Raw genomic sequence first — 14547 nt, forward strand, 5'->3', positions numbered from 1 at the left:
TCTAATGCAGAATTCAGACGGTGGGGCCATAGCTCATACAACATCTGCTTAGCATGTAATCAAAGGATTATTGAAGGAGGATAGGGAAATGGCTGAGAAGCTGAATGCATTTTTTGCCTCTGTCTTCACTGTGGAAGATGAAAAGTGTTTGCCTGCTCCAGAACCACTTATATTGGAAGGGGTGTTGAAAGACCTTAGTCAGATTGAGGTGACAAGAGAGGAGGTCCTACAACTGATAGACGAATTAAAAACTAATAAGTCACCAGGTCCGGATGGCATACATCCAAGAGTTCTGAAAGAACTCAAAGTTGAACTTGTGGATCTTCTGACAAAAATATGTAATCTTTCATTGAAATCTGCCTCCATTCCTGAGGACTGGAAGGTAGTAAATGTCACCCCCATCTTTAAAAAGGGTTCCAGAGGAGACCCGGGAAACTACAGGCCAGACAGTCTAACTTCAATACCGGGAAAGTTGGTAGAAACCATTATCAAGGACAGAATGAGTAGGCACATTGATGAACACAAGTTATTGAGGAAGACTCAGCATGGGTTCTGTAAGGGAAGATCTTGCCTCACTAACCTGTTACATTTCTTTGAGGGGGTGAACAAACATGTGGACAAAGGAGACCCGATAGATATTGTTTACCTTGACTTCCAGAAAGCTTTTGATAAAGTTCCTCATCAAAAGCTCCTTAGTAAGCTCGAGAGTCATGGAGTAAAAGGACAGGTCCTCTTGTGGATCAAAAACTGGCTAATTAATAGGAAGCAGAGAGTGAGTATAAATGGGCTGTCTTCGCAGTGGAGGATGGTAAGCAGTGGGGTGCCGCAGGGCTCGGTACTGGGTCCCAGGCTCTTTAACTTGTTCAAAAATGATTTGGAGTTGAGAGTAAGCAGTGAAGTTGCCAAGTTTGCAGACGACACTAAATTGTTCAGGGTGGTGAGAACCAGAGAGGATTGTGAGGCACTCCAAAGGGATCTGTTGAGGCTGGGTGAGTGGGCGTCAACATGGCAGATGAGGTTCAATGTGGCCAAGTGCAAAGTAATGCACATTGGGGCCAAGAATCCCAGCTACAAATACAAGTTGATGGGGTGTGAACTGGCAGAGACTGACCAAGAGAGAGATCTTGGGGTTGTTGTAGATAACTCACTGAAAATGTCAAGACAGTGTGCGATTGCAACAAAAAAGGCCAATGCCATGCTGGGAATTATTAGGAAGGGAACTGAAAGCAAATCAGCCAGTATCACAATGCCCCTGTATAAATCGATGGTGCGGTCTCATTTGGAATACTGTGTACAATTCTGGTCACCGCACCTCAAAAAGGATACTATAGCATTGGAAAAAGTCCAGAAAAGGGCAACTAGAATGATTAAAGGTTTGGAACGCTTTCCCTATGAAGAAAGGTTAAAACGCTTGGGGCTCTTTAGCTTGGAGAAACGTCGACTGCGGAGTGACATGATAGAGGTTTACAAGATTATGCATGGGATGGAGAAGGTAGAGAAAGAAGTGTTTTTCTCCCTTTCTCACAATACAAGAACTCGTGGGCATTCAATGAAATTGCTGAGCAGTAGGGTTAGAACGGATCAAAGGAGGTACTTCTTCACCCAAAGGGTGATTAACATGTGGAATTCACTGCCACAGGAGGTGGTAGCAGCTACAAGCATAGCCAGCTTCAAGAGGGGGTTAGATAAAAATATGGAGCAAAGGTCCATCAGTGGCTATTAGCCACAGTGTGTGTGTGTGTGTGTGTGTATATATAATTTTTTGGGCCACTGCGTGACACAGAGTGTTAGACTGGATGGGCCATTGGCCTGATCCAACATGGCTTCGCTTATGTTCTTATGATGAAGGTCCCAGGTTCAATCCCAGGCGTCTCCAGTTGAAAGGATCAGGTAGTAGGTGACATGAAGGACCTCTGCCTTGAAAGCTGCTGCCAGTCTGAGTAGATAGTGTTGACCTTGATGAACCAAGGATTTGATTCACTGTAGGACAGCTTCATTCATGTGTTTCAACTCTTTCCATCAAAAAAAGTTTCTATATATGAGGTAAAGATATGAAAAAGACATGAACTTTGTATTTTAAGATGGTTCCACCGAAGATGTCACCACTTACATGTCCAAAATAACAAAAAACCACCATTTAAATAATCATGTTTGACGACTGCATATATCCGTGCACTACACTTATATATAAACATGCTTTGAATTTGTTGACAATTTGGCACAAGACATATAGATGCCGCTCAAAACACACACATGGAACTGAAGTGACGGTTTAAATACTGATGCCCCCTATTTCCTGCACATGCCTTCTTTGCAGGAATTTGGTCTTGTATAAAATAGTAAGTCCTAGATATAGAAGGATCCAGGGAACACTTCCTTTGGTCAAGGGAAAGGATATTTTTACTCAGCACAAGCCTCAGTTTTCCCCACTGCACAACAATTTCTATCTTCAGCCACTATATTTATTTATTTAAAATATTTCTATACTGCCTTTTCACACAATTTAAAAAGTTAAAACAATTAAACAATTAAAATTACAGTCAAAATTATAATACAAATTAAAAACTCACAAACAAATCAACACTAGGAAGGTCAGTAACCATTATCAGGGGTATGCCAAATGAAACAAAAAAGTCTTCACCTCCTGGCAAAAGATACCAAGACAGACAAATCTCCCTGAGAAAGGAGTTCCAAAGATTTGGTGGTATACACAGTGCATTTTAGAATCATGCTTCAGAAGCCCTGCTTGCCAAGGCAGCCTGGACCTAAATTAGCAAACATCTTAGTATACATCATCTGCAGGGAAGTGATTAACACCAATGTATGTTTTTACTATTTATATCTAAGTCAGCTGGAAGCAAATTGCCCTATAATTCTCAATGCATTGAAAATACACTGTAATGCATGAGAAAGGCTGCATGTCCATGGGTTGGACAAGGTGACTTTTAGTTTCCTTCAAGCTGTACAATTCTATGCAGATGTTACAGTTTGTTTAGCTCAATTCAACAAACCATTTACTCAAATGTTTCAGATGTTGCATTGATGTCAGTGGAAACTCAAGAGCATTCTTAAAAATAGCTACACCCTTGCTTGGACCATCCAGGCATTATTTACCAATGTTGACATGACAAGCTATCGGAATCATGGAGGAACTAATACTAGCACAACTGAAAACCTCTCTCTGTGCAAAAATTCCAAGGCAAGTAAACCAGTGTATGTCAATACTCTATATTCAGTATTAAATTCAAACTTCAATATAAATATTATGTCCATACAAAACGCAAAAAATCATACAAAAAATCACCATCCACGACAAGCCACTCTTATTCCTACTGATTCTTTTTGGTGAACAACAACCACAACATTTGATGGTCTTAGCTGAAGTCCGATGCTCATAAAAAACGGTCCTTAAGTCGTTTTGAGGCTTAAAGCTCTTCTTCCAGGGACTGTTTGTTGACAATGTACTGTACAGTAAGTGGTGTCAAAATACACCTCCCCATGTTCTGTATGTCTCAATTCATTTTGCCTTTCTTATTCTTTCATAATGCATTATGTTGAAATATCTCTGCTAATTCCTTCACATCTGTTCTCCAAATTGCTGCTAAATTAGGGTCCATCTCTGAATCCAAAATGAGACAGAGACTCCTGAAGTCAAGTGGCAAGCAGCCAAGTTGGTCCTGTTTATCAAAATTGCATTGCTAGACCATATTTGGATAACAGACACACATCCAAAAAAACTTTTCAAGAGAGGTGAAAGTAACTGAACTAGTTTGACTAAAACTTTCATTTTTGAAATGGGCAAAGTTTTGATATTTGACACCGTGCCATTCATTAAGATCAACAGTCAAAACAAAAGTTTTTTTGGCTCTGCTCATTATTCACAATGTGCATAGGAAGGCAGTATGCAGTGCTAAAAGCAGCTGCTGACCAATTTCTACCTTGGCTCTGCCTTCTTATTCCTGGTGCAGTACAGCCCATGAGCTGCTGATTACACAGAACCAGCTCTGGGAATTGGGTTGCCAAGTCTGTGTTGGAAAATACCTGGAAACTTTGGGGGTGGATCCAGGAGAAGGCGGGGTTTGGGAAGGGGAAGGGCCTCAGCATGGTACAATGCCATAGAGTCTACCTTCAAAGCAGCCATTTTCTCCAGGGGAGCTGACATCTGCCAGCTGGAGATCAGTTGTAAAAGCAGGAGATCTCCAGGCTGGCACTGTCGTGCTGCGATCCTCTATCCATCCCAACCCCTCACCCTGTCATTGAGGAGAAAATCCATCCTTCACTGCCTGCCTAGGAAGTCCACTTACTCCAAATATGGAAACTGCCACTTCCCTTTTTGTGCCCAGCAAGTGTTACAAGTTGCAGCCCCTTAATAAACACAAAAAATGGGTTTAAAAGCTAGGAGGCTGAAGGAAAGGGATACTTTTTCTCTTTTAAAAAAATCTGGGTTGGGAGTAAATTTGGGAGTCAGCCATTGCAATTCTGCCAAGCGAGTGGGAAAAGGGAAAGTCCGTGGTTTTGCTTCCCTGAAAAAGAACCAGAGAAGCATTCTTGCTCCACGTGAGCCCTGCTGTGGCACAGAGTTTATATAAAGTACAAGTTCAGAATACTTGACCATACATTCAACAGTCCACTCTTTAAACTCCATTGCTACATCCAGACTTTGGTCTTGTTTTACACCTTTTTTCTCACCAATATACTCTCCCCACACACCCTGCCTGGTGAAGTTGTTCTGGTCAATCTCATCCACACCATTCCACTGTTAGATAAACTTCCTTTCAAAGACTCTTCTTAATCCTGTATCTCCTCTCATTCAAATCCTCCTCCGGCTGTCCTGCTGGGGCATGAGGAGGGGAGAAAGGCTGCTGAATTATGAGCTACTCTTGACTTATGTCTACCACTTTCACAAGTTTCTTTGCAAAAATAAAAGGTGGGGAGGAAGTCAGAACATCAGGCTCTGTTAACTCTGGGCAAGGCAACTGGATGGACAGAGAAGAGACTGGGAAAAGAGGGAGTGGGGTTGGAGGAGAGAGAGCAAGGGGACTGAAAAACAAAGTGCAAGAGAGAAAACAGACCACAAGTGAGTGAGGGTGAAAGGGAAGATAAACAGGCAGTGACAGAATGAGACTAGCTTAGACAGACAAAGCTATACGCCCCTCCCCCACATATAGGAAAACAGTCAGTAACAAAAACAATGGGAGAAAAAGCTGAAAGATGGGTAAGCACACACACACACACACACACATAATAAGGGAGACACTCACAGATTACAGGAATCTGACTTCACCCTTACTGCCTTTGTTCTTTCAAGATATTTTCCATTCAGTGACTGCATTTCCTTCCTGAAAATGCTATTGGAAAAAGCTGACTGCTGGCTCAAAAGCAACCCTGATGAATTATTGCTGTTAATATTAGCAGTGATTTTGCCTTCTTCACTTTCAGTTAAGCTCATTTAATGGAGATGGCAGCAGATCTGCTACCTCCACCAAAGGTCTACTCCTTTCAGCCAGGTGTGATGGAGGCCTGAGGAAAAGAAGAGGAGGGGGCTAGGAGAGAGCAGTGGGGGGAATTTCAGAGCAAGTCTGGATTCCATCACGTCCAACAAACTCCCTGAAGAGATGGCATTTTTATGGTGCATTTTCAAGACTGGAAAAGACCCATTAGGACATTAAGGCAGTCTCTCTGCCAATACAGGATTATCCCCAGCAATACAGGATCTCCTCACCCCCCAATCCTCTACCCTGCCTAAATTTAAAACACTTCAAATAATGGGCTTCCAGAGCCACTGTTCCATTATGTGAGGTGTCCAGGCCTAATCCAAAGCTTGTTTTTTTTTTAAAGAAAAACACTCAATGGAAAATTCTCCAAGATATAGATTTAGAATATCTTTGAATAAAGTGGAATCATTTCACACACTGCAGGGAAATTATCATCGAGTCTGATTGAGAGATAAAAGCAAATGAAGCTAAGCTTCTTTGCTGAATGGATACTCCAAAAACTCAGAGACGGTTCACTTTTTCAGAGGTACTAGGTCTTCATCACACAGAAATAGTCACACACCAATTGCGCTTTGCAGAACCGACAATCCTTCCCAAAACTGACTTGCCAGTTTTGGTCATAAGCTTGTGTGGTTGTTCTGAAGACTTGCCTCTTCAGCCATCTTTGAGACACAAGAACATAAAACCAATGCTGGAGCAGACTCTTTATGCATTGGACATCAGGAAGCAAAATGAAAAAAAAAGCAGTGGAATTCCCTTGCTTTCTTCTAACCATGTTTTTATTCTCTACCCATTGACAGAGGCAGTGCCAAGACCATCCTGTGGATCCAGTTCTCAGGGGCATGTGGATAAGCAGAAGGCAGCCCCTTCCTACCCACTCTCATCCACTGGGTTTCCTTCATTGCCAGCAGACTTAGGAGGCAGTACAGTGTGGTGTAGGCAGGACCTTCAGCTCCATGAGAGCACATGCTAATTACTTTCCTTTGTTAATTAAACCCACGTGGCTCTAATAAGGTAACCTGCTGTTCTCCGATAAATTTAATTAGCCTGAAGGGAGACCCCCTCCACACAGCTATTTAAATTGTCACTTTCCATCCACTTGGGCTTTCTCCCTGCTTCCTTCTCTATCCCTCCTTTAGACCTGAATTTATGCTCATTTTGCAGCCTCTTTCATGTCTGAAGCCTGCTGCCCTTGCTGGAACATATACATGGGCAACAACCTCCATCTTGGCAACATCTCCAGGGATAGTCAGAATTGAAAAGAAGATGCTTTTAGATGTGCTGCTAAGGAGCTATCAGGGCAGAACTAGAAGTTGCGGGAAACACACAGCTGCTGTCGCTCCCACTTTTCCTTGTAAAGATTATTTTTAATAAATGTATAAACATTGTACAGTGTTTATCACCATGCATCACTCTACCTCCCACCTTGCATAATTGGCTGATGCAAGCCCGTAGCCAGGATTTTAAAAGTTGGGGGGCATGTAAAAAAGTCAGAGGGCACTTAATGGCTCCCTTCCCCTGACTGCCACCACTGTGATTCAGAGCACCCAGGGATGAAAGCTAAGAATTTTGCTCTTGTACATACACTATATGGCAGGTGGACATAACTGAATGCAACATGAATGTACTTATGCAGAAGCCAACGTGTTCATTTCTGTAGACAGTCCAATAGAACAGCATCAATTATGCCCAATTTATACAATGATAATTTGAGTCTAACTATTGGGGCAAGGTATATCTAATTAAGTCCTATTTACTTTAAAGGTATCAGTTCCCAGATGCAAAGAACACACATTGTTACCTCTCAGCTTTAAAATGTTTTGAGCACTACTATTGGCAGTGCACTTGAGCAGTCTGGTAGCTGCTGATAGAAAACAAAAGCTCTTTCTATCTCTTAAAAAGAAGTTTTCACTACAATCAACATTTTAGTACATCAGTGAAACATTTTACATTCGCATTTTCCTACCCTTAGTATTTTATCTCTGTAAATGTATTGTACAGGGCATCCCAGTTCCTGTTACACTATTCCACCTATAATTTTTAAAGTATACTGAGTCTGAAGAAGATAAGCTATTAATACCCTACCTAATAGGTATCTTCCAGATATACTGCCTACAAATTCAGTTTCTATGAGGAATATCCACCATGTTTCTTTCCCAGATAAATCACAGTTAGTGTAGTGTCTTTGGGTCCTCTAATAACTAGTTCAGTATCTATAAGCATGAATATTCCAGGAGGTTAGTAAGTGAGGATCAAATTATATGTGATGCTCAGGATCAGTGACAGGATCCCTTTATATGTAATTTGGCTGCATTTTGGTTCTCTCTTCCCCATTATCCTTCCTCTTCATTAACCCCAGACACTACTGTAAAGTCCCCTCCATCTGAGTCAATCCCTACAGCTTCTTTACAAACACAGTACTCATATCCTCCTGCTATTCCAATACTCAGCTTCCAAAACCCCAAGGTCTCACTGGCAGAAACCAAGGACCTTAATTTCCAGTTAACTGAATTCTGAATTCATGACTTCAAAAGGCTCAAAGTCAAGCTCGCTGTCATGTCTCTGCCATTTGTCTTTAAAGCACGGGTCCACACTGACTTTTTGATAATTCTTATGCCATTGTTTTTATTATTTTATTATATTGTTTTAATGTTGTTAAGTCACAACATTATCTAAATGAAGCTTCTGCTGTTTGCAAAAAGCACAGCAGACAATTTCCTCCTTTTTAGGCAATGAACCCATAGTCCTTTCACTGAAGGAACTGGTCTTGGCCAGTCCAACTCACCAGTTCTCACTATGATGACAGAAGAGCCCCCTTCAAAGAAGCAAAAGAAAAAGAAAGCTCGTCTTCCCACAAAGGAATTTAGGAATGGTTGAAATGGCTTGTTCCGATGCCCTGAACCCTACTGCCTCGCGTCACCAGCCACACTTCCAATAAAGAGTTTCTGAGTCAGACATTTTTATTTATTTATAATATTTATTAGCTAGTCAAGGTGCCTTGCATTGTAAGGTAGCTTGCAATGGTTTTTAAGTGAGGAGGATGACTTGATTCCAGCTCCATTCCAGGCCCACCTGCACCATTGGCTTTGCTATACAGATAGCTATGGAACAATCCTGTGTTCACATTTTACTTCAAGTTATAAGAGAGTACTCAGTCGCCCCTTCTCTGTCATCTCATCCTGTGCATTTGGAGTTTACCACATTTGCCTGGTGTTAATCCATTTGACAGGGATTTCTAACATTCTCAGATGGACTCCTCCAGCAGATCCACTCTCTGTGAATCGACTCTTAGTGACCTAAGGGGTGCTTGGGATGTACACTATCAAGCTTCCACACAGTCAGCTCTCTGGATTAATTCATTATCTGCCTCCTTTAATTATACTTAATTAATACTATACTTTAATTATACTTAATTAGGGGAGGGACGGTGGCTCAGTGGTAGAGCATCTGCTTGGTAAATAGAAGGTCCCAGGTTCAATCCCCGGTATCTCCAACTGAAAAGGGTTCAGGCAAGTAGGCATAAAAAACCTCAACTTGAGACCCTGGAGAGCCGCTGCCAGCCTGAGTAGACAATACCGACTTTGATGGACCGAGGGTCTGATTCAGTATAAGGCAGCTTCATATGTTCATATGTACTGCTCATTTTTCTTAAGGTACACATGGCTGCCCCATCAACTTTACAGCTTCCAGTGGAGGGCATTTCTTTCTTTTATTTACATCCAAGTTAAAAGCTAAGCAGAACTGGCCCTGGTCAGTAACAGTAAGGAAGACCACCAAGGAATACCAGGGTCGTGACATGCAGGCAGGTAATGGCAAACCATCTCCTAGGTACCCCTCCTGTGCAATTAAAATCATGGGGAGGGAGGGGCCAGCCCCCAGTTTCTCAGCTTTTAGCCTCATGTACATCTCTTGCCGTAAAAATGCTATGGGATCACCATAAGGTGGCTGTGACTTGATGGCAAAAAAAGAAAAGAAAAGAAAGTTGAACATATTTCTGTAAAGGTGTAATGCTTCCCTCCCTGTTCCTTATGGGATCTCTTGGTATTTACGTCACTTATGCAGAAGCTATCTGAACCCTTGATGACCTGGGCCCTCCACAGCTTCACTATAAAGTCACAACCCTGGTGGTTTTGATATTAGCTTGCTGGGAAAGTGAGCTGGTTGCCCCTAGGAGTAGGTCCACCTGACCTTCAGTGCTTGAAAGACAAGTACTCTTGTTATCAAATTCAAACTTTCAACTGAGGATATTTTCTCTCTGTCACATATTACATTCTTCAATGGCTAAACGTGCCTGTGTTTTCTTCTCTCCCCATCCTCAGATGGTGAGCACACTTCTCTGCATGATCTGGCCTTCCATGCAAACAGGCTTTTTGTACATCCAGTTCTCTCTGTTATTTACAGGGGTCTTGCTAAATAAGCTTCTCTCTAAGAAGGCAATTTCATACTACTGTGAGCTATGGAAATTCCTGTCCTGCTATGCTTTTTACACACTCCACTATGTCTGTGTGACACTGCAGCAGTCATTAGAGACCCATCTGCTGCTGAACTTCACAGTGCAACAACAACCACATCTGTGCTTTGATTTCTGTCAAAAACAATTGGCTAGATACTAGCAGCTTTTTCTCTGGTGAAAAAGACCACACTAAAGGCTATGCTGGGACTCATGGGACCTGCATGGGCAAATCTATGTAGTACAAGGGCTGTAATATGAACGGGAATTGGGTGAGATCACGTGGGAAATGCTGACCGGATTCTTGGCTGCAAGCTTCAAGAGAACTGCTCTGAATCAATTCTGCCTTTTACTCCCTCCTCCAGGTGAGTTCATTCAATAATGAAAAAGAAAACAATGTTGCTTTCCTGTTGCTGTAATTCTTTGAGTGACTTCTCAGTGAACCAATGTGCAACTGACTACTTTTCTTTGAACTTTGATCAACTGAGATGGTCAATCACAAGCCCAGATCACAATCTAGTATGTTATTGTTGCATTTCTACAGTGGACTGAAAGCCAGTGAAAGCAAGACTACAATCTGTAGCAGTGACAAATGCTGCATACTGGTTTGTCATGAAACAGTGCAAAATAATCTCAACAGGAAATATGAGCAATTGAAATGCCCACTGGCTATAAGACTCATCCCAGTTTCAGCTTATCAAATTCAGCTATCTGTTCTTATGTACAAGGCCTCGCATAATGTGTTCATTTGTAGATACAGAGTTCCCAACAAGTTCCTCTACACTTATTGCTTCTTAAGGTTTGTGAAATATTAGGAGTAGAGCCACTGGGTTTTTCCCACCCCAGGGCACCACAACCACCAGTTTTCTGGCAGCTTTCCCAAGAAACATGTATTATGCAGCTTCTGATCCCAGTAAGACTTTCTGCAAAATATGTCTACCACTCTGTGTTTCACCATTGCTGTAGTTCAGACACTTAAAATGTTACAGCAACAGTGTGAACCTGAAGGACAGATGTCCAAGTCAAGCTCTGGCTGGATGACTTCATCAGCTGGAAGTGGACCCAAGGACAAAATCAGAGTATGAATGTCAATCAAGATGATTCACATATTCTTCCATGAATTAATTAAATCATTTAATTAAGTTTCTGCAATCCCATTCAACAAATTCAGTGTTTTAAAGACCACTTTAGCGACTTCATGTATATGATGTAAAAATCTATTCTGTGTATCAAATTACTATTAAACATCTACAAAGAGGGCAATCAGGGAAGCAGAGTCTATCAATCATTCATACGTTTGAGCCAGGAAGATGAAAAATGCTCTGGCACTTTGGACAAAGAAACCACCTTTATCTACCCAGCATCCTTGTTCCTTATTTGTGTAATAAGAATAACAGTGCCTCCCAAGAATAATGAAATGATTAGCATGCAAGAATTCAGGTACCTATCTTATTGTGTCGTCTGATGTCTGAACAGTTGCTTCATAAAATTATTGATACTTTCAGAAATCACATACTGAAAGCATAACTTTCCAGAGGCCTACTTTGTAAAAGGAAGTTTTCATCCTCACATAGTTTATTAAAGTCTGAAAGGAAGCACCCAAGTTTTCACAAACCCTCACCTGGACGGCTGGCTGCTTATTTTCACTGTTGCTGGGAGAGGTCAGCCCTGTTGCCTGCTGCAGAAGGAACTGCCGTGCCACCTGGAGAGCCTGGAGAGAAAAAAAAAACAGAACATGATTAATTGGGTGTGTGTGTGTGTGCAGGGAGAGTTAGTTTCCATCTTCTGGACTCCTCTCAGTGCAGACCGATGAAAATGTTATATAACATCTGATAGAGGTGGTGGTACTTACTCATGTGTTACAGAACATAATAAGGATTGCAAAAATGACAAATCCACAAAGCACAGAACCCTCTACATGTAGCCACATGTAGCATTTCAGCTGAACAAGGAAGAGGGAAGGCATCTATAGCTCTGGAAAATCTGAAAACTAGTCAGAAACTGGAAGTTCTGGAAATTAAACTCGAGCTTTCTGCTCTGAGAGAATTCACAATACCTCCTCCTTCAGAGTCCATTTTGGACTCAACCCCATAACAACATGTGACTGTATTTTAGGAGGGCTGCAGGGTTGGGGAGCAAGCAGCTATAAATAGCTTCAATGGGACTATGGGTAAAAACCCTATGCATTTAAACTATAGTTCAGTCCCAGAAGAAGTAGGGTCAGCTTACTGCTACTGAAAAAAGTGCTGCCACAATCACAGAAATCATCAGGAAACTGGCCACATTCGAGGAAGGCCTGGATCATGCATTATGCTCTTTGTGTGACTATATCTCAGTGATGCATGGGCATACTAAATTCTGCACATTGGCAGTAAACCAACTATGGATCTAAGTTTATTACCTAGCTAGAAGAAGCTACTATAGTAGCAAGCTCTTGTCAGAATTAAGGGGAACATATCAGCTGCCTATTTAGTTACAGTATTTCAACACCACAAAGCAGTTTACAGAATAATACAAAATATAATAACATTAAACAAACAAATCCAGAACAAATACTAGCAGGTAAATCTTCATTGGTAATTAACTAGATATTTGTTTCCAAAAATCCAGTAGAACAAAAGGGGTTTTACTTGTTTGCAAAAGACAGTGAGTAATAAGGCAAATGAATCCTGCAGAGTATTTTCCATAACATCAGGGCAAATACTGAAAAGGCCCTACTCCTAGCCAGTGCTAAACTTGCAGCTACAAATGATTATATCATGTACTGGGCCTCACTGGCCAATTACAGTGTGTAAGGTTTCATATGAAAGAACTTTTTAAAAGATATGTTTAGAACTTCATAGGGCACCTTGATCTGTGCCCAAAAACATACTGGTAACCAGTGGAGTTGTAATATGGCTAGTTCTGAGTGTTCCCAACAAAATATGAACAGCCACATTCTGAACTAACTGAAGTTTCTCTTTAAAGGCACCCTGACATACAGTATGTCTAGGCTTGAAGTCAACAAGGCTGGTAACCATGAAAGGGCACCACAGCAACAGAAGCTACCTGGGATTCCATAAAAAAATGCCCCCTACCACTCAACCTGGTCTTTTGGAGGGTACGCACTCCCATCCAAAACAGATGCTTCCCCAGGTGCCTTATCCACCGACTCCATCCCATCATTTTTATTTAGTGTAGTGGTTAAGTGTGTGGACTCTTATCTGGGAGAACCAGGTTTGATTCCCCACTCCTCCACTTACACCTACTGGAATGGCCTTGGGTTAGCCATAGCTATTACAGGTGTTGTCCTTGAAAGGGCAGCTGCTGTGAGAGCCCTCTCAGCCCCAACCACCTCATATGGTGTCTGTTGTGAGGGGAGACGATATAGGAGATTGTAAGCTGCTCTGAGTCTCTGATTCAGGGAAAAGGGCTGGGTATAAATCTGTAATTCTTCTTCTTCTTTATTTGGCTTATATCCCACCCTACCTGCTGAAGCAGGCTCAGGACGGTTTACATATCCATAAAACATGACATAAAACCAATTAAACCAAAATAGTCCTAATACATTAAAAACAAAACAATTTCAGGTGTTATAATGATGGCATATTTAATTATGGCGGATAGCTGCCTATCCATTATCTGTCTATATGGTCTGTATAGTCCTTAAGTTTACTCACACTCTTACAGCTGGGGCATTCTGAGATTTTGCCCATGAACATGACCAGATAAAAAGAAGAAATACAGCTTCTTATTGTCTGTATACTGACAATATCAATTTTCATAACTCCCTGGAGGTTTCATAAGAACAGCAGTCCCCCAACATTAGCTTTTGAGAATTATCCTCCAGGCAAGACCAAACCATTGTAACAAACCCCAGCCCCATTCAAGCAAGAGAGGTATACCATGGTCAGTAGTATGGAAAATTGCTGGCAGTTGCAGAAGAATTAGCTAGTTCAGACTTCTTATTACCCTTCCTCAGAATTTAATTTCACATGATTAATACTCCTGAGTCTGACCTCAAATGTAATGGGGTGGGGATGTAGAGGAAAAGATGGGCAGGAAAGAAAGGTATGTATGAAGACTTAGAATATGTTTCTTAAAAAAAAAAAAAGCGCATGAAAAAGCATGCTGTAGTGTGTCAGATCACAGAGGTGGAACCCCAGAAGGAGCAAAGCATGTCTTTGCATGGAGGCGAGGGATTTCAGCAGAAGCCAAGAGCAGGCTGCAAGCAGAGAATAACTTCTAACACAAACAACCCTATGGTACCAAAAGCGGCTGCTCCCAAAGCCCCGCTTCCTCATACGTTCCTTATTTTTCCTTTGAGAAGAATGTCAAATTTTTTTGGTACATTTCTGAACAACAAAGTCATTGTAGCCCTGCCTGCAAGACAGGTTTTTATTACAGCACAGAGACAGGAGGGGGGAGCACAGGGGTAGAGGTCGGCGGGTCATAGCCCAGCTTGGCGGTGCTGCAAACAGCATGTGGGTTCTACTGAGCTGTCAACACCACAGCCGTAAATCAAGGCTCTGGCTTCCAAAGGGCAGCTATGCTCTCCCCAGTCAGCAGAGGCACTTGCAGGGTGTGTCCCAGAGAAAGAGCTGCTTGTTAATTTTCCACATT

General features: G+C 41.8%; 1 protein-coding gene across 7 annotated transcripts in view; it reads right to left on the reverse strand.

Annotated features, from left to right (window-relative positions):
- FOXP4 (forkhead box P4) overlaps nt 1-14547 on the reverse strand; it is a 195298-nt gene that overhangs the window by 103481 nt on the left and 77270 nt on the right. For all 7 annotated transcript variants that reach the window (XM_060231440.1, XM_060231437.1, XM_060231438.1 and 4 more), the window contains exon 3: nt 11567-11656. In XM_060231440.1, the coding sequence (XP_060087423.1) occupies nt 11567-11656 (90 nt within the window). The remainder of the gene's footprint in view (nt 1-11566; nt 11657-14547) is intronic.

This window comes from Heteronotia binoei, chromosome 2, assembly GCF_032191835.1.
Source record: "Heteronotia binoei isolate CCM8104 ecotype False Entrance Well chromosome 2, APGP_CSIRO_Hbin_v1, whole genome shotgun sequence".
Taxonomy (NCBI): domain Eukaryota; kingdom Metazoa; phylum Chordata; class Lepidosauria; order Squamata; family Gekkonidae; genus Heteronotia; species Heteronotia binoei.